Below are 25,704 nucleotides of genomic sequence, written 5' to 3'. Positions count from 1 at the left end.
ATACAATTGGAACATAAAGTCTATAACACCTAATAATGTATAAGTAATTCATTATAACCTTTATTTCATAGATGCATAAGGTGTATTAAGCACCTTCCAGTTAAACTCATTGAATAAGGAGTATGGAGATGATTGCTTTTTTTTAATAAAAGTTGTATATTGGTTATAAATGTTTTAATATGCGCTATACACATTATTCTAGATAAACAGTTTAATAAGCCCATTTCTTTCAGTATAGGACTCATTTCATTTCAAAATGACGGCAAGTGAAGATGAAGATCAGAATAGGGTTCAAGCGATGCTCCATAGAACTTTATTATTGCCACGAGCAGGTTGCACTGAAAGCAACGATAATATTTTTGGTAAAGGGACATATATTTTTATTTGGAGACTACTACCATGCACAATAGCAAATGTTTTTAAAAAATGATCCGAAAAAGATAGCTTAATTATGGAAATAGGAAAAATGCTACATTTAGTACATAAAGATAAATAATCTTTATTATTAGAAAATAAATACTGTTAATATAATAAATTAATTTAAATCATAAATGTTGTTATTTTGGTCTAATGATGGTGATTGTAGGTTGGAACTGCTACAGGGGCTTTGGCTACAATAACTTTAGATGGGGCTGGTTGAGCATGGGTAGAATGTCCTGTTCTTTCCACTACAGCGTTGAAACCGCTATGTTTATCCACTGTGTACTTAACAGTTCTGATGGTACCATCAGCTTCGTGGAGGGAGTATTCGCCATGGGTGACATCACCGTCGCGAGCTTCTTTATGGGAATGGATGTCACCAGTGTGGTGATCCTCAACTCCATAAGCGAATTCGTATTTTGGATGAGACTAAAAAATGTTTCATCAAAATGTTTTTCAATTCTGTCAAATCTAGTTATGTGCCACATTTATTACCAAAATTTTCAGGAGTAGCTAAGATATTTATTTCATACTTTACCATTACCTTATAACGCAGTACACCTAATGACTTAACTGTCAGTTTTGGTAATTATTACAAGATTAATTAGTATATATTTTAGATATTTGTATAGTATAAGTATTGTGTATATTATAATACTTTCAGTAATTTAAACTAGGTCGTAAATGTGAGGATAGGTGAGTAAGCGGTATTTATTGCTGTAAAGATATATTTCGGCAATTGTGTAATAAAAAAACAGTGTGTTTTGCACTTACTGAAAATAATAAAAAATACACTTTAAAATCATAGTTTTAGTTTCCTAAAATATAAAACATAGATTGTAGAGTAGTTAATTGATGAAAAAGATTAAATTTTCTCATTTTTTAAAATATGGTCCTCAAATATTTTTTTTAAACTTAAATATCACAAAAGTATATGTCGGCTAATAGGTTCAGTAGGTACACAGAACTATTATCATTAAATTGTTGTGAAAACAGATATAACGGATAAAGTAAAAACGAAACCTAATTTGATAATAATTTTACTACATTCATATTAGCATAATCCACTGAAATATTCAGTTGGTCATTATGAGTATCATTTGCTGTTCTAAAATCATTTGAACAGGAAAAATTACTGCTTTTGCTTTTTAACTTGAGGAAAACATCAAAACGCTATTGCAATAAATATGTATTTTTCTCGAATTCAAAGATGTGATTTAGCTACACGATAATGAGTGTATTACATCTATTTTACTTCATATAGTTTTTAAAATATCATATCACTCCACTCGTTGCTTAAGTATTGTACTTACATATTCTTCGACATGATGAGCAGCTGCTGGTGCTACATGGACAGCTGGTGCAACATGAACAGCTGGTGCAGCGTGGATGGCAGGAGCAGAATGGAAAACAGGAGCAGAGTGGACAGCGGGAGCGGCATGAACTACAGGGACTGCATGGACAGCTGGAGCAACATGAAGAGAAGAAGCACCCAAACCGCTCGATGGAGCAGAGTGACCAATAGACAAGCTAGAGTAAGAAGAAGCGTGGTGTGCAGGGGCAGTTTTAATTCCTTGAATAGCAGAAGCTACTACAGGGGTGAAATGAAGGGAGGAAGCAACAGGAGCAGTGTAATGGTGGAGAGAAGAGTCACCGTGACCAGCGAATGATTGGAACAGAGGAGCAGCAGGAGCGGAAGCAACGTGCACTGGAGCAGCTACAGTTTTAACAATAGATGGAGCTGAGTGAATGTGATGCACCGTGTTATGATGGTCGTTGAAGGATACTGTGGACAAGGCCTCGTGGGCAGCTTGGGCGCAAGCCACCAATAGAACAGTGCAAAGTACCTAGAAAATAATGATAATAATAATTAATATGTGTAACTGTATTATGAAAAAACCTAACTTATAAGTCAGGCCATAAACAAGCCCATATCGATAAAAAATATATTTATTTCTTTTTACATAGGTATGCCATTCAAATATTTTAATATCTAAGTAATTCGCAATACCGGAGAATTGGAGTCGCCCTGTACAATGAAATTTGAACAAAAGTTAATTTAGAAAATTATTAAATGTATCAGTTTTTCCTATATGTATTTATTTTTGTTATATTAGAATGTTAAATTTTATTTCTACTAGGTGGTTTACGCAAACAAAAAGTAGCAATTAATTAACATTGTTAACTAAACATTACTTAAATTATAAGGCTACATAAAAAGTTAATCCAAATGTATTTGAGTAGGATTCATACAGTTTCAATAATTTAAGTTATACTAAATGTTCTGTGTACCCTTTCTTTGTTCACTCAATCATTTGCACATGATGTGAATGAATAATTTATTTTAAACGGAAATGTTTACATTAGATACTTTTTTATTTTATAAAAAAAAAGGAAAATTTCACATTTTCTTATTGTTTATCTACAATTTGCGAGAGGGGCATTTTCATTGGACTGCTTTTTAATTAAGTTTATCTATATCTATACATATATTGCATACACATTTTTTGTAATAGTATTATTTTTATAAGTACTTTTTGAATTCTTTAGATTATACTAAAAATTTTTGAAAGCAAACTTTTCTCAATAAACTCAAATCTTTTTAGATACACTTTTTAAATTCTTACTATTGTAATTTTCAAGACGATCTTACCTTGCTAAACATGTTTAATATTTCACTAGAACACCTGAGCGAATACTGATTAGAAAAATGTCCATACATATTTTTATACCAAAGTGATCATATTACATTCACCTGGTTAAGAGAATTAATGATACAGTACCAATCGAAAAAAATTAATGAAAATTTTTGTCAGATGTAAATGAAATGGGTGTAGTCCGAATATCGCATTTACTTACATTACTTACGTAATTCATTATTTAAACTGACCCAGATCATTGCTCTAGGTTTGATTGATTTAGATTATTCTTCTCTTGTGAAACTGTGTAAATGGAAGTACATAACAATTTTAATTAAAAGCTGTACTTACTACTTGCGAATTTGGCAATCGGTTATAAATTAGATCACTTGACGTACAAGTGCGTTAACGTATTGTAAAAGTTATATAACGATATTAGAGAAATTGTTGTACAAATATGTAAGTTTCGCTAAAGTACTCCTGCAAGACACAAATTATATACTCACTTGTGTATTTAACATATTTTAACTTCAAAAAGGAAGTCAAACATAGCGCCTAAAACCATTTATGCTACATAATATATATGCAGATATATATTAAGTATTAGCTATTGAGGGTGTCATTATAGCCATTTATTCCGTCAAAAAAAAATTAATAAACCTCGTAGGATATGTGAATAATAATATAACTCTTTGGATAATACTGATAATGAAAGGGTAGCTAATATATCCAGATATTACTTACCGGGTATTTAAAACTACCTAATAATATGGATTTTATTCTATATGAAACAGTTTTAAGTTGAATATGTGTTCATTTCCTTTGTGGTATCGGATGTTTTTCTAGAAACCATAGAAAATTCTTGTTTCTTTGAATACAAAATTATTGAAGCCAAGCATGTAATAAATAAAATTTTGAGCTGATATTTTAGATAAAAAAATTAATGAAATCATGCTGATATATGTTTTGGAAAAAAGGAAAATGAATAATGAATAAGCTCATTTAATTCCAAACATCAGAAATTAAAAAAAATAATTGCAGTAGAAATTTTTAATTATATATTTTTATACATTTTTGCTTCACACTTGAAGTTTACTTAAAATTATATTTTGAACAAACTTATTTTAAACACAAAGGGTAACTTTTAAGGAGGTTCATTTTTCTTATTAAGTCAACCTCTTTTTTTTAGATACTACATTATGCAGTTATGAAATAAATTCAGAAAACATCCTGATATGTGTTATACCAATATTTCTTAGGATTTGTGAGTTTGTTGGGAGAGAACTAGAGGAAGCATTGAATGTTTCTCACGTTCTCGTTTATATAATGTTTATTTAAATAAAAGCGTAAAATTTGATTTATACGTCAAGTACCAATTACACACTATAAAACAACATAATACTGAGATTTGCATTCTTCATCCAAAATATGAAAAGAAGTTTTTAATGTAAGAATTGAACGTCCTAATCTTATAATAAATCAGTATATTCAAAATTATCATTAAAAATGTTCAATAATAATTATGATTATTAAAAAACAGTCATTACATTACAATTGTTCAGTAATAATAAAAATTAAACTTATTGTTATATTAAAAAAATATTTATTGCATCATTGTGCAAATAATGAACAATTGAAGTTCAATTGAATTATTTCTACATACATTTCAGGTACTTGTCGATGAATGAATTTCATAATGGAAAAAATACTACTAATAAATAATAACGAAATCCTGTTCTGATCACAACTGCGGAACGGTCTTGCAGGAGTTACTGAAGGTCAAAAATACTACAGGTGTTGTAAATGAATACTACAGATTATTGCGATCTAGTCTACAACATAATTCAGTTTATTGTGCCTAAGATAGGGTGTGTCAGGGGCGTGTTATTTTGTCATATATTTCAACACCGAAACGAATCTAAATGTGTCGTACCTGACTGGAACGCTTTGCAATTATCGGGTGTGCTAGGTCATTTGGCGATGTAAATGAGACCATATCATTATATAACTATGTGGAAAACTTCCAGGGCAAAACAACTCTTATTAACTTTTTAGTTAATGCTGGAACACTGGTCCATGATGTTTGAAATTGTATATAAGAATTGTTTCTAGGTATATGAAATAGTTCTATCTTAAGACGTGTCGACTTTGTTGATCTATGTTCTCCCAATTATAACAAATATGTCGCAATAGTAGAAAAAGCTGTGTTCACAAAATAATAATATTTGATAAACTTTTAAACTTAAAAACCTTGAAAGTGAAAAAGGACCGATTGAATACGCTTTCCTTACTGAAGGGCATTTATGGACAAGAAAAAATTATTCATTTGCCCACCGGGACATATTTTCTTGCTAGATCACTCATGCTACAATAAAATGATAAGAAATAATATTCATACTGTTGGCGGAACTAGAAGATTTTGGGCATCCAGTTAGTTCTGGTGCTCCTTAGTCCCTGAAACTTAGTAATCTTCTCATTGCTTAGCTTCGAGATGGGATTCCACGATCTAATTCTCTGGANCCTAATTTGATAATAATTTTACTACATTCATATTAGCATAATCCACTGAAATATTCAGTTGGTCATTATGAGTATCATTTGCTGTTCTAAAATCATTTGAACAGGAAAAATTACTGCTTTTGCTTTTTAACTTGAGGAAAACATCAAAACGCTATTGCAATAAATATGTATTTTTCTCGAATTCAAAGATGTGATTTAGCTACACGATAATGAGTGTATTACATCTATTTTACTTCATATAGTTTTTAAAATATCATATCACTCCACTCGTTGCTTAAGTATTGTACTTACATATTCTTCGACATGATGAGCAGCTGCTGGTGCTACATGGACAGCTGGTGCAACATGAACAGCTGGTGCAGCGTGGATGGCAGGAGCAGAATGGAAAACAGGAGCAGAGTGGACAGCGGGAGCGGCATGAACTACAGGGACTGCATGGACAGCTGGAGCAACATGAAGAGAAGAAGCACCCAAACCGCTCGATGGAGCAGAGTGACCAATAGACAAGCTAGAGTAAGAAGAAGCGTGGTGTGCAGGGGCAGTTTTAATTCCTTGAATAGCAGAAGCTACTACAGGGGTGAAATGAAGGGAGGAAGCAACAGGAGCAGTGTAATGGTGGAGAGAAGAGTCACCGTGACCAGCGAATGATTGGAACAGAGGAGCAGCAGGAGCGGAAGCAACGTGCACTGGAGCAGCTACAGTTTTAACAATAGATGGAGCTGAGTGAATGTGATGCACCGTGTTATGATGGTCGTTGAAGGATACTGTGGACAAGGCCTCGTGGGCAGCTTGGGCGCAAGCCACCAATAGAACAGTGCAAAGTATCTAGAAAATAATGATAATAATTAATATGTGTAACTGTATTATGAAAAAACCTAACTTATAAATCAGGCCATAAACAAGCCCATATCGATAAAAAATATATTTTTTTCTTTTTACATAGGTATGCCTACATTTCGTGCCATTCAAATATCTTAATAATAAAGAAGTAATTCGCAATACCGGAGAATTAGAATCGCCCTGTACACTGAAATTTGAACAAAAGATAATTTAGAAAATTATTAAATGTATCAGTTTTTCCTATATGTATTTATTTTTGTTATATTAGAATGTTAAATTTTATTTCTACTAGGTGGTTTACGCAAACAAAAAGTAGCAATTAATTAACATTGTTAATTAAACATTACTTATACGGCTACATAAAAAGTTAATCCAAATGTATTTGAGTAGGATTCATACAGTTTCAATAATTTAAGTTATACTAAATGTTCTGTGTACCCTTTCTTTGTTCACTCAATCATTTGCACATGATGTGAATGAATAATTTATTTTAAACGGAAATGTTTACATTAGATACTTTTTTATTTTATAAAAAAAAAGGAAAATTTCACATTTTCTTATTGTTTATCTACAATTTGCGAGAGGGGCATTTTCATTGGACTGCTTTTTAATTAAGTTTATCTATATCTATACATATATTGCATACACATTTTTTGTAATAGTATTATTTTTATAAGTACTTTATGAATTCATTAGATTATACTAAAAATTTTTGAAAGCAAACTTTTCTCAATAAACTCAAATCTTTTTAGATACACTTTTTTAATTCCTACTAATGTAATTTTCAAGACGATCTTACCTTGCTAAACATGTTTAATATTTCACTAGAACACCTGAGCGAATACTGATTAGAAAAATGTCCATACATATTTTTATACCAAAGTGATCATATTACATTCACCTGGTTAAGAGAATTAATGATACAGTACCAATCGAAAAAAATTAATGAAAATTTTTGTCAGATGTAAATGAAATGGGTGTAGTCCGAATATCGCATTTACTTACATTAGTTACGTAATTCATTATTTAAACTGACCCAGATCATTGCTCTAGGTTTGATTGATTTAGATTATTCTTCTCTTGTGAAACTGTGTAAATGGAAGTACATAACAATTTTAATTAAAAGCTGTACTTACTACTTGCGAATTTGGCAATCGGTTATAAATTAGATCACTTGACGTACAAGTGCGTTAACGTATTGTAAAAGTTATATAACGATATTAGAGAAATTGTTGTACAAATATGTAAGTTTCGCTAAAGTACTCCTGCAAGACACAAATTATATACTCACTTGTGTATTTAACATATTTTAACTTCAAAAAGGAAGTCAAACATAGCGCCTAAAACCATTTATGCTACATAATATATATGCAGATATATATTAAGTATTAGCTATTGAGGGTGTCATTATAGCCATTTATTCCGTCAAAAAAAAATTAATAAACCTCGTAGGATATGTGAATAATAATATAACTCTTTGGATAATACTGATAATGAAAGGGTAGCTAATATATCCAGATATTACTTACCGGGTATTTAAAACTACCTAATAATATGGATTTTATTCTATATGAAACAGTTTTAAGTTGAATATGTGTTCATTTCCTTTGTGGTATCGGATGTTTTTCTAGAAACCATAGAAAATTCTTGTTTCTTTGAATACAAAATTATTGAAGCCAAGCATGTAATAAATAAAATTTTGAGCTGATATTTTAGATAAAAAAATTAATGAAATCATGCTGATATATGTTTTGGAAAAAAGGAAAATGAATAATGAATAAGCTCATTTAATTCCAAACATCAGAAATTAAAAAAAATAATTGCAGTAGAAATTTTTAATTATATATTTTTATACATTTTTGCTTCACACTTGAAGTTTACTTAAAATTATATTTTGAACAAACTTATTTTAAACACAAAGGGTAACTTTTAAGGAGGTTCATTTTTCTTATTAAGTCAACCTCTTTTTTTTAGATACTACATTATGCAGTTATGAAATAAATTCAGAAAACATCCTGATATGTGTTATACCAATATTTCTTAGGATTTGTGAGTTTGTTGGGAGAGAACTAGAGGAAGCATTGAATGTTTCTCACGTTCTCGTTTATATAATGTTTATTTAAATAAAAGCGTAAAATTTGATTTATACGTCAAGTACCAATTACACACTATAAAACAACATAATACTGAGATTTGCATTCTTCATCCAAAATATGAAAAGAAGTTTTTAATGTAAGAATTGAACGTCCTAATCTTATAATAAATCAGTATATTCAAAATTATCATTAAAAATGTTCAATAATAATTATGATTATTAAAAAACAGTCATTACATTACAATTGTTCAGTAATAATAAAAATTAAACTTATTGTTATATTAAAAAAATATTTATTGCATCATTGTGCAAATAATGAACAATTGAAGTTCAATTGAATTATTTCTACATACATTTCAGGTACTTGTCGATGAATGAATTTCATAATGGAAAAAATACTACTAATAAATAATAACGAAATCCTGTTCTGATCACAACTGCGGAACGGTCTTGCAGGAGTTACTGAAGGTCAAAAATACTACAGGTGTTGTAAATGAATACTACAGATTATTGCGATCTAGTCTACAACATAATTCAGTTTATTGTGCCTAAGATAGGGTGTGTCAGGGGCGTGTTATTTTGTCATATATTTCAACACCGAAACGAATCTAAATGTGTCGTACCTGACTGGAACGCTTTGCAATTATCGGGTGTGCTAGGTCATTTGGCGATGTAAATGAGACCATATCATTATATAACTATGTGGAAAACTTCCAGAACAAAACAACTCTTATTAACTTTTTAGTTAATGCTGGAACACTGGTCCATGATGTTTGAAATTGTATATAAGAATTGTTTCTAGGTATATGAAATAGTTCTATCTTAAGACGTGTCGACTTTGTTGATCTATGTTCTCCCAATTATAACAAATATGTCGCAATAGTAGAAAAAGCTGTGTTCACAAAATAATAATATTTGATAAACTTTTAAACTTAAAAACCTTGAAAGTGAAAAAGGACCGATTGAATACGCTTTCCTTACTGAAGGGCATTTATGGACAAGAAAAAATTATTCATTTGCCCACCGGGACATATTTTCTTGCTAGATCACTCATGCTACAATAAAATGATAAGAAATAACATTCATACTGTTGGTGGAACTAGAAGATTATGGGCATCCAGTTAGTTCTGGTGCTCCTTAGTCCCTGAAACTTAGTAATCTTCTCATTGCTTAGCTTCGAGATGGGATTCCACGATCTAATTCTCCGGAGCCTGATGAAAATTGTATTCTGGGCTTCTCCAAACAAGAATTCTGGGTCCAAATGGACAACATCCTTGGCTCTGACGGTGGATTGCTGATTATCTGGATTTTTTCGGTTTCCCAGTCCCGAATGGAAAGGTGGGTGAATTTTGAAGCTCGGAATTGGAAATACGACAATAAACTGCCTACACTAAGAGAACCAGATCCAGCAAGTCCCATCTTGTCGAAGCCTGTTGCTCAATTTTCTTTGAAGTTTAGGCTATCGAGACATGCAACATGGAAAAACTTTGTACAGACGGCATAAACAATCAGACATACATCTACGCACAGCAACTTTATTTCCGGCAACTAGTCGCCAATGACAAATATTGGTTGTTGTCGCTACCGTCTGACTGGACACGTTTTTAGCCCATGAGCAGATTGGGCAACATCGATAATACGATAGAATTCATTTGATCTACGTTTGTAGCGGTTCATATAAAGTTGATTAAATCACTACTCTGTATTGTATCCTTATTGCCTGATGATGAGAGGTAATATTGTTAATGAAACTGTTAGTAATAATACAACACTAATAATAAATCATTTTAAAGTCTTGCTTCTATCGATTTTCACCCATGTTGAAAAATTATTATACCCATTAGGACTGATCTAACTAGTAAAAAATAAAAGACTGTTCATTGAAATTTGTTCCTTTGATTATTTGATATTGAACCCAGCAACTTTGACATGGATAGTTAGCGTAACTACCCCCACGCTTACGAGTCACATTTTTATGGTAAAGTAATTACATTACATTAATTGAAGAATTATTCTTGATTCCAGTTGTGGTTAACCACAAGGGATATACATTGTTGGTTAAACAAGTAACTCATAAGTAAATTATTAATAAAAATTACTAGTTTTGTGTGTGCTTCGTTGACCTCAATAGTCATAGCATTGGAAAATCTATAAATTGTATCTGTGTTTGTTTTGTAAATGTTCTTATTAAAAATTTAAATAAATATTGCAAATTATGTCTTGTTGCCTTCGTTTAAATTTGATTTATTGTGTATTTCTGTATTTGCTTTTTGCGCGTTCTTTTTCTGTGACACGGACATGATCCTAATTTTCTTTTCTGGGCTGAAAAAGATACTCGCTGTGAATGCGTATGCTTATAATCAATTATAAAAACCGCTTAAATTATTTGTAAACTAACAGTTTTCATAGTGATAATTCTTTTCTAATACTCAATCTGTGAAGAAACCGGTTAAGCTCATTAAACTACGAAAACCTGGTAACTTTGTGTCACACCGAATTTGTTATACATATGTGTTTTTTTCTATTCAAGACTTTTAAACCTTTGGCAATATTAATCCCAACAATTACCATCCTTACAATATTCAAGCTGGAGTAGGTAGGAAATTAGAATATAGATACTTAAAAATTTGAAAGATACTAAAAGTATTTAAAACAGTAACAGCAAATAAATATATTAGGAAGATTAAAGCAACGGTTCACACAAGTAAAAGTATTTGTTTCGGGTTTAATAAAATATTTAATTATTTAAGGATTACTTTTGAAGTAGTGTCAAGAAGTAAAAAGTGAAACCGTTAACAACATTAAAAATACTAAATAATCTAACATTCGAGAATAATTATTATCCTTATACATTTGTTTTTATTAACAAATAAATAATACCTGTTAATATTTAAAATGTATTAAAAATATCTTATTCATTAATTAGGTAAAAAGGTATGTTTCTGTCGTTTACTATTAAAAACGCAGTACAAGGTTAGGGACCAAATACGGTAGGTCAAGATTCACTCTCGATAAACCTTTGTAAGTCAGCTCAGGAGAGGTCCGAAATAATGATTTCAAAATATTTTCTTTAGCGTAAATATGCATTTAGATTTTTTTAAATCGTGTATTGGTATTCTACTCATCTACCCTAGCTTCCCTTAAAATTAATGACATTACGATTTAATTACCCCGTATATCTATATTAAATAGCCTTAAAATTATTGCTGTTATTTAGTACGATCTTTTGTGTCTTACTTTTGTAAACGGGTACAACTTTCTAAAGCAAAACAATATTTATTAATATGTGTACGAAATATTGGATACCTAAAAGCATTTCATTTGCTGTAATGTTATGGGGTAATTCCAGTGCAGCCGGAAAAGTTTTCTGTCAAACAAAATAAAATAATTCGTATTTTAGCCAATGCTAATCTCCGCGACTGCGACTTTTTTTTAATTCAGTTTAATACCCTTGTCTCTTATTTACTTACCACAGTATTTTAGACATATGTATATAATAATAGGAATGATTTTAGTATACAAGGTGACCTTCATAGTCACAGTACAAGGAAAGCAAATTTTTTGATACCAAAATTTAAATTAACAAAATCCAAAAAGAATTCCCTAAATTGAAATATGTATAATAAACTAAGCCCAAGAACTAGATCGTTACAATTTATAATATTTAAAAATAAAATAAAAAGTTACAAATAAAGTTTTTTACTCTGTAGTATAAATATACCAATATTATTTAACTTCTAAAAAATAAAATCCTTGGACGATTTTCTCTCGAGGTTCACTTTTTATACTATCAATCTCCTATTAATATATTGAGTGATGTTTTATTAAATAATAGTTTTAATAGTTCTGTATAGGACTTGTATTATGTTTTTTAACGTATGTGTTATGCCTGTACAAATGGCTTTACAGTTGGAACTATACTTTGAGACACCATATTTGTACAGAAAATATATGTAGATATGTTGTATTTTCTATTCTGTGTGATTCTTATCAAAATATTTTAATGTTATGTATGGGACTTACATACATTGTAACTTATTGTTATAAAAATACCAACTGTTTTTCAATTCAAACTGAAAATTGACATACTACATTTGGACGAATCTATGTAAACAGTGTTATTTATATATCTAAATAAATTTAATATCATTCAAATCAAATTACAACTATTTGAGGAACGAAATCGGGTAGAGCATCTACCTTAAAAAGGTGGAAAGGTTTCTATGAAATAAAGAGTCATTTAACGATATTAAACTGTATTATTCAACAAACAAAAAATATACAACAAACATTTGAGTAAAACAAAAGTAACAAAGTAAACTAAGCAAGACCTCCTTTCCTAGATCTTTCGACTACAGCCCTAAAACCATGCTTACTGTCCGCAACGTATTTCACTGTCCTAATAAAACCATCAGCGTCGAGAAGTGAATATTCTCCATACACAGTATCTCCATCCCGTGTTTCTTTTTGAGAATGGATATCGCCAGTGTGATGATCTTCAACTCCGTAAGTGAAGGAATACTTGGGATAAACCTATTAAAAGTCATCTGATAATCGAAAGTTTGTTAATAAGTATGGTATCTGATTATGACAAAGGACGTTATGCAACAAGTGATGGGAGATAGTCCATTTCGATTATTCTTTACTCAATTCACTTTTTATGGGGATGATTAAATCTTATTTTACACGTTAAAGCTTCGTAAGATGTTTCAATTTGCTTGCCATATAATACTCCTAAATTTATACCGAGTGTGACAGAAATAGTGTAACAAACTTACAAAGCTTGTTAGAACTTAAATTTTAGACAAGTATTAGAAGTTAGTTTTGTGCTGAAATATCTATGTTAATGTTCAAAATTATCCAAACTTTTCGAATACAGAAGTAAAAAAATGTGGTAAAATAACTATGGAAAATACATCGCTTTCGTCAAAGTTATTTCTTCTGTACCATGTATCAACTTTACTCCAACACTTTACAGACTGTCTTATGGTGACGGCCCTTAGAATATTTCAGAGACTACTCCGATTTCAATTTGGAAAATTTAGGCTCTGCGATTTTCAGATGTGTTCTTTTTAAATAAAATAATGCCACTTCCGGTCATACCGGCAGTCGCCATCTACGTGCTTATTTTAAATAGAACTACATATTTTGCATATTTGAATGCTAAGCGTAATTTTAGGGGAACTTTCATCAAGCTTCGCTATATCTATCACTAGTGGTCTTCGAGATATTTCAATTCTTTCAAAAAAAAGTTGCTTTTCGATAGCCTAATTCAAAATTGTCTATTTTTTGGATCATGTAAACTGAAGTATTGATATTTGGGAGGGAGATAGCGATAGCCTCTCATTTATTACAGTTACTTTAATTTTGCACAATGTGATGAAAATTTATTCTCAAATTTACTTGACTTTGAACCGCCAAAACTTGGTTTTTCTAAATTGGAAACCCTGTATATTTAATCAAAATCTGTTGAAAAATTTTACTCTCTATCTATCCATATTACACATCCCTATACCGATCTCTTTTAATTTTTCTGTTATTGACGGTTTTTTTGATAAGTAATGAAAAAGACTCACTTTCTTGAGAGGATGGATGTGAAATTGCTAACAAACTTAAAAACAAAGCAACCAAATCAGTATTTAACTATCCCTGACTGTAAATAATGGAAATAACCGTATTTAAATGCTGATATTTAAAATTTATTATTTATTCATAGGTAGTGCAAAAATTCTGCATGTTCTATTTATAATTCCATTGCCCATGAATAAATAACCAATTTAAAATATCAGCATTTGAATACGTATTGTTTTCGATTATTTTCACATCAATATTTAACTAAGTACCACTGACTTTATGATGTATTGGTTGTTTTGTTTTTAAATTTCCTGGGAAGTTCACAGCCATCCTCGCAAGAAACCATTTTAATTGTCACAAAAACCGTCAATTACAGAAAAATTAAAAGTGATAGATATTGGGAGGTGTACCTAATATGGATAGATAGAGGGTGAAATTCTACAACAGTTTTTGAGTAAATATACGGGGTGTTCCATTTAGAAAAACCATGTTTTGGTGGTTACAAGTTAAGCAAATTCGACAATAAATTTTCACCTTGTGTAAAAATAAACAGTTTTTAAAATAACTGTAACAAAGGACAGGCATCTTCCTATATCTCTTTCAAATATCAATATCTTCAAAAAGCTTGCACGATGTAAAATACAGGAATTTTTTAATTAAGCTAACGAAAAGCAACTTTTTTTAAACAATTGAAATATCTTGAAGACCATTAGAGACAGATATAGGGAAGTCCCTCTAAAACTATGCGTAAACTCCAAATATGCAAAAATATACAGGGAGTAAAATAAGCAAGTGGATGCGACTTCCGATATAACCGGAAGTGCTACAAGAATGACATTATTTTATTTAAAGAGAGCATCCTCGAAAATCCAGGCCCAAAATTTTCTAAATTTAAATCGAAATAGTCTCTGAAATATTGTAATGGGCCTGTATAAATATAGGTAAATGTAAAATTTTACTAAAATTTTATTACAAATTTAAAATTATTTAGTTTTCAGTTTTGAAATGATTACAGAGAATTGTAATACATTTCTGTTTCCATAATTTACTTGTGTTAATTAAAATTATTTTTTCGATTTCCCAAAACGTATCACCGAATTATTTAAAAACAAATACAAAGTTTTCTGTTTTCTATTTATACTTCTATTCCACTAACAGCGAGTTCTCATTTAGCTACTTCTGTAGATTTGAACAGCTAAGCAGTATAAAGAAGTAAATTGTTTATCTTACAAAATGACCTAACAATCAATAAAAAATATTAAAAAAAAAGTCTTACGTTATGTTCCTCGTATTGTGTAGCATGTGGAGCAGAAGCTAGGCCCAAATCCTGAGCAAAATACGTTGACCCAACCGTAGAAAAACTCCTTGCCAACGGTGAAGGAATAATTGAGAATGGTTGGAGTTGGTAAACATGACTATGTAACGGAGCTAATTGATCTTGCCTCAATGTAGGAATAAATTGGCTTTGAACAGGAAAATTTCCTGGGACTGGTACGGGAGTTACAGTGGATCTCATTACAGTACTTTTTGGTATACTTTGAATGTCTGGTTGAGTTTGATCCGGAGCAGGCGATGAATCTGGAGTTTCAGTGGATGTCGTTGTAGTATTCTTCGGTATATTTTCGATATTTTCTTGAATTTGTGTAGGAATAGTTACCGGAACTGATGCAAGAGTAGCATTCCTTAGTTCAGACTCTTCATATACTGGTATAATTCTTGCTTCACAACAAATTAGCAACAAGGCTACACTGAAAATCTAAACAAAAATAAATATACACAAATAATATCTTGTACTTTTCCTATAATTATTACAAAAGTTATTGTTATGCACTGTATATACTAAAACTATGTAGCACATTAAAGTTAAAACACTCATTTAAATTGTCGATGGTTTACCTACTTTGACGATCATGGTGATGCTATTTTGGTGGTAAGGAAATGGACTAGACTGACTGGATGTAATTTTTCAATCATTTTTATAGAGATCGCTTCGATCCCTTCACTGTTTGCAGGATATTATTGTGCACCCGGTGCAGCAATTGTTATATAACAGATATATTTAAAAAAAGAGAAAGTTGATGTGTATCGAATATTCCAAATAGAAATATTTATTTGTAAATTCTTAGCCGCCCAAATATAAAAAAATATATTTTTTTATAACAGACTAATATTAAAAAAATATTATAATACAAAATTATGCAGGCAAATGTATGTGAGAAACTGTCTATAACATAGTTAAATCTATTTTAAACAGTCAATTAAACTGTCTCGTTTAATCTTAGATTGCATCCCAATATCTTTTTCCGTATGGACTATTGAGTTTGCAAAAAACGACATATGTTAGGTACTAACAACTAATTTTGTCGTACAGTAAATGTTGTTATAAATCTTGGATTTTTATTTCACTTAATTTCAATTTACACAATATTTTATCAATTGCAAACTATTTACTTACACTGTCGAGACTACTACATAGCTCAAATACTATTAGCAACTGCAGGAACAACCGCTCCAGTTTGTTTAATATTTCTGAACTACATGTTACATAAAATACGAGTATATATGAATTAAAATTGGCACATTTTGTAAAGTAATTGTAATACAGCGATTTACATATTAATTAAATGATAGTGACAATGGGTACCTAACCAAAAAATTGGTATTATAAAACGAGAAATTGTAACTTCTCATTCAGTCATGTTCTGTGATTTGATCAAGAAGTTCCAAAAAAATGTATTCAAAGGTAAATACAAAGATGTGTTTTAATTTAAACAATATGTATTTATTACGCAAGAAGTAAATTATTGAAATATTGAGTTGCTTTATTGGAAGAATATTGCTACCATTTTAGTGAAAAATAGGAGTCAAAGTTGAGTACAGTTAATTTTCTTCACAGTGCCAGGAATGTCATATTGGAAAGGTTATGACATTTTCTTTAACGTTTAATTTTGTCAGTTATACAAGTTCTTTGAAATTTATTTCTAATTCACTTCTGGAATAAATTAAGAAACTGCTACTGTGATTTTCGTAGATGACAAACATAAGAATCACATACAAACTAGCATAATAAGTCCTTTGGCGACAAATGTCACGGACCGTGACTAATTGTATCAGGGGCTATTACTTGCAGGTACCTTCTTTGCTTAGAAAAGTAATATTTTCTTTTCTATAATAAAATTTACAAATTTCATGAGAATAACTTAAAATTCAAACTGTAAATCTACATAGAACGAAATATTTAAAACAATTAAAATTGGTATTAAAATATACAAGGATGTAAAAGCAATGTTGCTATGAACTATCAGGTCTAGGACCACGGTTAAACATGGACAAATATAAGTATTTGTTAATGTAAAAAATACTTTGAAGTGCTTGTTAGCGTGCCTAGCTGTCCGTTATATCAACATATTCAGTTTATAAATTTTTAGCCTGTATAGAAATGCCTTAGAAAATTGAACAGGAACTTTTTTTGCTGTTTGTGGAATTAAGATCAATTTGTGATGGAGTTTCTAGAATGTTTAATATACCTTATACAGGGTGTTAGTAAATAAGTGCGACAAATTTCAGGGGATGATTCTATATGAGAAAATAATGGCAGTTTGCTTATAAACGTATGTCCGCAAATGATTCATTTTCCGAGACACGGGGTGTCAAAGTTTTTCTTAAAAACTGACGATTTAATTTATTGCTCTGAAACCGGACGAGGTGTGCAAATGAAATTTGGTGGGTTTTAAGAAGTAGTTATTGCGCATTTATTGACACGCAATTAAACATTTTATGTTCATCATTGGCGCGCGTACGGGTAATAATCTCAATTTTTTTAAAGAAAAAAATGGTACGCCACTGAGATATTACAAACTAAAAATCATTATTGAATTCCTCGTTAAATTTGTGACAAAAAAATTTCTCTTGCCTTTTCTTCGTATGGGGCGCCGTTTTGATGCAAAAAAAATAAAACATCTTAACGCGGATTTTTTATTTCTTTAATACATTATCAAGAACTATCTAATACAATAACATTAAACCAGAACAATAACAGAAAATAACACTAATAAAATTTTGAAAAGGCGCAAAGCTACAACAAATGTTCAAAATGACCTCCCTCAGACGTGACGTATTAATTTGTAATTAGTAAGAAAATATACCCTCTAAAGATACAACTTTTCAATATTTAAGAAAAATTAAGATACAGTCCATTCCCGTCTCTTATGGTGATCAGTTGAACTGCATCAAGTAGCGCTTTTTTTACTTCCAAAATTGTCAAAATATCGTGAATATGCAGATTTATGAGACGTGCTAGAGTGCGATTAATTTTTTGTTTCTGTATTTAAATTTTTTATTGATAATATACGCTATTAAGGAGGTTCGATACATCTCTTGCGGGGCAGGCGGTTCGGGAGGGAAGCCTATGCTTATACACGGTAGTCTCGTTGTAGTACCAACCTTACGTAAACTAATTTGAGCGAACTAAATATGTATAATATATACGAATGAAATTTATACAACACATATTAGCTTGCATATATTTTTTGTGTTTAATGCACGGCAATTAACTTTTTATTTGAATAAAAGTGTCTATTTATTCATTAAGAGCTTGTAAAATTATGGATGAAATCTGGCATCATTGCCACTGCCATGGCGTGGTGGTAAAAGTTGGGTCGACTGTCATTACTGGCAACTGTGCTTTGCGCGTATTTCGTAAACATGAATGAACATCCAAGATACAAAGGAAAAGTAATGACTGAAAAGCAATATAAAATGCGTATGAAACAGAATGTGGATTGATGAGAAAAAAGTGAAAAAAAGCTTAGTGTATGATAGTGATACCAGTGATACGTCGCCTTGTCAAACTGAAGATTATGACAGAACATCTATACTGTTCGTTTTTCAACGAAATTCTTTCAATTCTTGTTTCAAATTGCTATTATATTGCATTAGATTAATATTAATTATTACTACATATGTTTTTGACTGAAATAATTTTATAGTCTATAATCCAGGTATTCAAATATAGCGCGTCAGTCGAAGCGTTAAATACAGCGTACAGTGTTGCCGTATTTCATTTTATTGGATCAGATGTTTGTTCACATTTGTCAAAACGTTATATATTCATTCCAGTATCTCAATAATTACATTGTAAGTGCATATTTTTATTGTTTTAAAATGTTTAGTAATATTTAATTCTTTAATTAGAATTTTATTTTCCCCATCCTAACCATTTTTAAGAGCTATATTCCTGTGCCTGTGTATAAGAGCATAATTTTTAATATCATTTTTCAAAAAAACTATATTGGCAATCGATCTGATATTTTTACACGAGCCAGTTGGCATATTTATTAACAGGTTTCAATGATTTTGAAAACTTTCTTACCATTTTTTTTTCGGTATCGAACCTCCTTAAATCAAATTTTATTATAGTATGTAAATCGCGATGACTAATTACTAAAAATACTATATTTTTAAAACTACTTCTACTAATATTGTCATTACTAAATATATATCTAAATTATGTAGGTATTATTAACTAAATAGGTATTCCGATTTTTCTTGAATCAATATTAAAAACTTTGTTTTGCATAATGCCATAATAATTGTTATATTTTTGACCAACCATTTATATTCAGTAAAAACATTTATGTATAGATATGTTAGCGACGAATTAAAAAAATCTATTTCTGGAACACTGACATCTGTAGTTGTTAATTCTCTTAACGATTGCACATAACATTTGACTGCAAAAATACTTTTAGAATTACATAATAGACACTTTGACTGTCATTAAACCTTAACTGTTAACAAACTGTTTTAACGGCACACTGAAAGTCGGTCCTACTTCCTCCCGTCAGAATTAACAAAATAAGCACCAAGAATAACATTTTCTAAAGACTATGATTCTTCAAAAATTAGACCTGAAATATAGTTTTCAATCAATTATTTGTTGACGACGCAGATTTCAAATCTGAACTATTTCCCATGAAAACATTTGTTTATTTTTTTGGTACCTATATTACACCGTTACTAAGAGAACTAAAGCGTACTGAGTTTGAATTTATACAAAGAAAGAAAATTGTTTCACGTATAACATTTAAAGGACATTAGAATATTTAGAAACTTCTCAACAATAAAGTTCTTTTTTTCTTTTATTTATTTATTGTATCGATATGAGTTAGTCCTACTGTTACGTCACGTGTTACTATTTACGCATTTTTATTAATTTCAGTTCGTTGTTATTTTCGCCCTGGTTGTTGCTTCCATTCAAGCCGCTCCAGGATATCATGAACCATCGGTTCACGCCTCAGTATTTGGCAGTAAAACTTCTCTTCCACAATCGACAAAAGCAATAATTCCTCAGCATACGGTCCCTATGGTACAGTCTGCTCCTGTTGTTGCTCATGCAGTGGCTCCTCATGAATACCATGTAAGGCCCAATTTTAGTAATGTTTCAACTACTATTATTAGTATTATTTAAAGTATGATAGATAAATTACAAAATTTATTTATCTTCAAACGTGTTTGAACAGTGGATAAATATTCCTACCTCTCGTAACAACAAATGCACTTACTTTAATTTTCATCATTACTGAATTTATTTTGTTCACAGGGACATCCCAAATATGAGTTCGTGTACGGTATTGAGGACCATCATACAGGTGACATCCATTCTCAAAAAGAAGTCCGTGATGGAGACAAAGTCCAAGGTGAATATTCTCTCCACGAAGCTGACGGCAGTATAAGAATAGTTAAGTACACTGTCGATAAATACAATGGATTTAACGCTGAAGTTATGCACCTACAGCCTTCCAAGAGCCCTTTACCAGTTAAAGTTTGAGTATTTCCCTAAGAAATTGTTGTGTTTTGTCGTTATTAAAATAATTATTGCTTTTTATATGTTTGTTTTATTTTATCTTTAATGTTTTCCTTGATTTGGCAACACTGAATGTTATATAAATGATACTCAAAATGCTAACTCTTAATCCTTAACTATAAGAGCTTTTTGCGCAATACATACGCAATATTATTCTTAACCTATTGTGATGTTTTGTTTTATATTCTCATAGTAACGAAAACGAAATTTGTTTTACTTTTAATAGATAAAACTCCAGTAATATAGCTAGAAAGCTAACGATACAAATCTGCTTTCGTTTACCGATATTTTAAAAATTAACTTTCATTTTTATATAGGCTGTCATATATGCATAAATGCCAAAATATTGACCACACTGGAACATAAGTCCAGACTAATTGGTCTATAAGTTTTTTAATGTTGTTAGCTCGTTGGCATCTAAACACGCTCTAAAATTTTAGAACTAGTTTAGACTAATCCTAAGCATAAAGTGGGAAACAAGGCAATGAGAAGTTTTTGGAATGAATACACCGAGAGTTCTTCGTTCCATCGAACGATGACTACAACCCGTGACAAAGCTCCCCCTTCGAAAAAAACGCGAAAAATATAGACTTCAAATTCAACCCCTTGCAAGACCTCTGGGTCAATATTAACTTTGTCTAATTTTAGACTTCTAACTTCACACAAACAGCCATGCCAGCCAGGAACGGAACATCTCCGACCATAATAGGGTGACAATAAACTGGACCACGCAACAGGCAGACTACCTGAATGCACCCAGCCGGCGAGTGAACGCGCACCCTGGTCATTTACAGTTATTTAACCAGGACGTAGTGCACTAGAGTGTGTACTCCACAAACAAAAGAATTCGCATTTCTGTACTACCAAACAAGCATAAATAAATCACATATCGAAATCTCAACCTGAGTTATTTCTTTACAAAAAATCCATAAACTCTCAGATATATGCTGTTTTTAAACTTTCTACAACTCACGATCGATGGCGGAGGATCGGAAATCCCATTTTCCCTTGTTGACGACCTCAAGGTCTTACGTCAAAAGGGAATCATGTCAGATGACAGGGAACTCTTTTACCAGCCAGCAGGCGTCTGGCGACCAAGCACAGGGATGGAAAAGGACTCAGGACCATCATGACGGTCTACGACCCGTTCATGATGCCCAGAGGAAAGACAAACAGGTCATCTCCACCGAAAGCCAGCGAAACCGAGCAAAATCCGCGTCCTGGCGCCCAACGTGGGGCCACGATCGTGGGCCGACAACCAACTTATTTGATTGTTTCTAAATGAAAACCCGGTCTATTTGATTACAGATTGGTCGAATTCCCAGTCCAATCCACTTTCTTTTGTGACACTGTGTAGTCAGTACCTTTTATGTAGATACATAAGTTATTAATTATTAATATCATATATATTTTTTTAATTACAAAGACTTAATTTAAATGCGCTTAATTACAAAAACTGTTCGTCCTACTTTAATTTAGAATGCTTATTACCTACATTTTAATTTAGTGTTATATAAAATATACAAATTACAAGTGACGTGACAATTTTTTGTTATAAAAAGGCCAGTTACATATTTTTGATCCAGTTAAGTGCTGTGCTTGGAACTGAAATAGCAAACAAATACATTCGAAAGTGCAGAAGTAGAGTCACACATGTACCTATATCTTGAAATATTTAGGTATAACCAACATTTATAGTATTAACGTAGCAGTGTCTCTAAAAAAAACACATTTTTTGTTTTCTTACAGTCGAAACCAAATAGTGCATTTATTAGATAAAAATGTATTTACCAGTAAAATACAATATATTTCGCATAGGCCATATAATTTTATGCAATGTTTTTACTCGTCCAGTGGCTCACCATTATGCAAAATTAACTGTAATACAGACAGGCAGTAGAAAAAATAACAAAAGATTTTGATGTTGTAAATTCTAGAGAGCATCAGATAATACAGCAAAATAAAATGTAATTAACTAGCAATTCGAATAAGGAAGAAAATAGATCATTATGTAAAAATGAAGATCTTTTAAGATATACTTCTTGCAACGTAACATTTGCGTCATTTCTAAATATCCATGAGTAATCGCAATTAATGTAATAGTTTTGGAGAACTGAAAAACACTTAAATATATTTTCTTTCTATTTCTTATATTCAAAGGGTCATGACGTATTTTCATTTGAAATAATTGGACACTATAGTACCCTATGAAAGAATATAGCAAAGAAAATAGAACTGAAGATATATTTGAAATAATCCTTTTAATAATGTGTTATTTTTTTACAGGAAAGCATAAACAAATTCTTAAATTTTTATCACAAAATGTTATCACATCACAGTAACTGCCATTCTGACTAGCGTGGTACCTGTGTGTAAAAAAACTAAAATTTTATTTAATTATTTATTTTATTTATTATAATGGCATTAAATTGTAATTGTATCGGAAATATGAAAAATGTATAAAAAACAAGATGGAGATTTTGATATTGAATTTAATATTCATTCCTAACACATTGTAAACAATTTAAACCGGAAAACAACTCGAGAAACATCCGGTGAATTTTTTGCAAGTAGAATATTTTTAAAAATACACACTGACTTACCATATTGATACGATAAAAACTTTTTTAGAACCGCTGACGATAATTCTCCCTCTGTTTATAAAAAATGTTCGTGAATGCCTATTTTGTATATAAAGAGTGCAGCTAAGTCGCAGTCCTCATCAGCGTTTCTATACATTAACGTATCCAGTAAGTCATTTACTTACTGTACTGTTGGATCATTCTAGTGTTTCGCACTTATTAATACACACACCAGAGGCTTATTAACCTTTCACAAAAAAGAACAGTTAAAATAAGTATGTAGAAAAATTATGTCACTTACATATTTAATAAAAAAATAAATAAATGACAGAATATACCTTTGTAACTTTCAGGAAGATGTATCGATGGGTATTGTTTCAAGATAGTATTTTAGTGACATTTTTGCCACGAGATTAATGGACAGCTTTTTCTTGATTTCTCGAACAATGATTTATTTAACGTTGGCATGGTCTTTCTCAACATTTAAAAGAGCAAATGTGTTTTCAATTAGATGGTTGCCCTACACATAATTTTAGAGTTGTGAGGGACTGGTTTAAAACAAACTACCAGAATAGATGTACAGAACGAGATGAACCTGTAATATGACCACCGTGTTGTCCAGATCTCATAACTACCGAATGCTTTATTTCATAAAAAGTATGAATAGAATAGAATATCAACTTACTAATGCGACACAGTCTGTTATTCGTAGAAGCCATTTATATATTGAAAAAAAACGGCCACAAATTTGAACACTAGGAAAATATCAAAATAAAAAAGTTATTTTTATTTTTGTTAGTCAGTAATTATTGTACTTTACATCTTTGCAATAAAAGTTGTTTGTTCTTTTATTTCAGTTTTTGGGAAAATTGGAAATTTCTTTTAAAGCCCAATATGCCTTCTATTTTTTATAATAGAATAAATAGAAGCCAATAATTCAGTTATAGAGTTTAGATTTCAATGCGTTTTCTTTAATAAGACGATAAAAAACAAGTTATGTAACTTAGATCTACGATACTTACTTTGGAACATAACAAGTTCGATATTTTCAATCATCACTCATAATAGATGAATCTTAGCGAAGTAAAAAATTAATTATATTTTTTTAATGTATTTAGATTGTAATAAATACATCACAATACATTTGAGTTTAATTTAGTTTAATGAACTCGAAAGTCTCATTCTTGTATTCAAAAACTTTCTTTTGCTGGTGTAGCTATTTACAAGTTATTTTGCCGAAAGGGTCATCCCAAATACGAATTCGTATATGGTGTTGAGGACCACCACGCAGGTGACATTCACTTGCGAAAAGAGACCCGTGATTGAGACAAAGTCCAAGGTAAATATTTCCTCGAAGAAGACGATGGCAGTGTAAGAATTATTAAATACACTGGTGACAAACCCACAACGTATTAATTTTATCATCCACTGAAAACAAACAGCATAGTGTACAGTACGGTATAATTTAGTAAGTATTTACAATACAACCTAAGGAGTCTAATAAAATTATAAATAATAATTTACAATATATTGATATACATAATATTTTCGTCAGTTATTATTAGTAATCGTTAAAAACTAATATACCTTACCAAAACACAACAAAAATAATCTGAGAACATTTTTTACTAAAACGGATCTTGAGGGTTCTAGGATCCTCTAAAGATTCGAAGGGAATACACAGTTTCGAAAGTAATCAAATACGTAACAAAAATACTGATCAGCAAAGTCGGAATTAGAAATAGGTAACTTAAACTGACAAAAACTTATTGCTACTTAGAATTCTATTCATATACGCATTTGGACAAACCTTCTCTAAATATAGCTTTGATGTCTGCTGAAGAATATATAAAACTTGTTCATCTCTTACGTAGATGATTTCCTCATTATTGTAACAAAAGCCGGGGCGCGTGGTAATTTATTAGTTAGTTCTCGGAATGGATGGGCCAACTTAGACAGTAAAATATTTCAGTCAACACTAATTATCGAAAAGTTAAGGGTTTTCAAGTAGATTTAGCACAAAGCCGTTCGGGAAAGGCATAATGAAATTTAGCAATGTTTTTGAACAAGTCTACTTATACCGTCGTCGGGGCCATATGTGTTAGGCATCTGTTAGCAACGATTTAGCCCAAATCGATATTTCTAATAACGCGCGAAGTGCATTCGAAA

General features: G+C 30.9%; 2 protein-coding genes across 2 annotated transcripts; one reads left to right on the top strand and one right to left on the bottom strand.

The window, feature by feature from the left end:
- Positions 1–567: 567 nt before the first annotated feature.
- Positions 568–16,000, bottom strand: LOC111693121. Its single transcript, XM_023457269.1, has 5 exons — positions 15,989–16,000; positions 15,365–15,844; positions 5,871–6,404; positions 1,794–2,267; positions 568–849 (listed from the first exon to the last, which is right to left on the bottom strand). Exons 1-5 carry the CDS (start codon positions 15,998–16,000, stop codon positions 568–570), a joined length of 1,782 nt encoding a protein of 593 aa, XP_023313037.1.
- Positions 16,001–16,819: 819 nt separating this feature from the next.
- LOC108903359 (cuticle protein 7-like) lies at positions 16,820–20,917 on the top strand. Its single transcript, XM_018705505.1, has 3 exons — positions 16,820–16,831; positions 20,309–20,506; positions 20,690–20,917. The coding sequence occupies exons 1-3, from the start codon at positions 16,820–16,822 to the stop codon at positions 20,915–20,917; spliced, it is 438 nt and encodes a 145-aa protein (XP_018561021.1).
- Positions 20,918–25,704: the final 4,787 nt, after the last annotated feature.

The sequence above is a fragment of the Anoplophora glabripennis genome, unplaced genomic scaffold (genome assembly GCF_000390285.2).
Source record: "Anoplophora glabripennis isolate ALB-LARVAE unplaced genomic scaffold, Agla_2.0 scaffold75, whole genome shotgun sequence".
NCBI classification, from domain to species: domain Eukaryota; kingdom Metazoa; phylum Arthropoda; class Insecta; order Coleoptera; family Cerambycidae; genus Anoplophora; species Anoplophora glabripennis.
The sequence above is the reverse complement of the archived record's forward strand: the minus strand, read 5'-3'. Positions and strand labels throughout refer to the sequence as shown.

Bases quoted from the DNA above. Each gene is read 5' to 3' on its own strand.
- LOC108903359 (XM_018705505.1), top strand. The intron at 20,507-20,689 runs GTAAGGCCCAAT...TTTTGTTCACAG, and splicing joins TGGCTCCTCATGAATACCAT to GGACATCCCAAATATGAGTT.
- LOC111693121 (XM_023457269.1), bottom strand. The intron at 2,268-5,870 runs GTAAGTACAATA...ATTATTTTCTAG, and splicing joins CTCATCATGTCGAAGAATAT to GTACTTTGCACTGTTCTATT. The intron at 850-1,793 runs GTTCATGTTGCA...AACATTTTTTAG, and splicing joins CCATCCACGCTGCACCAGCT to TCTCATCCAAAATACGAATT.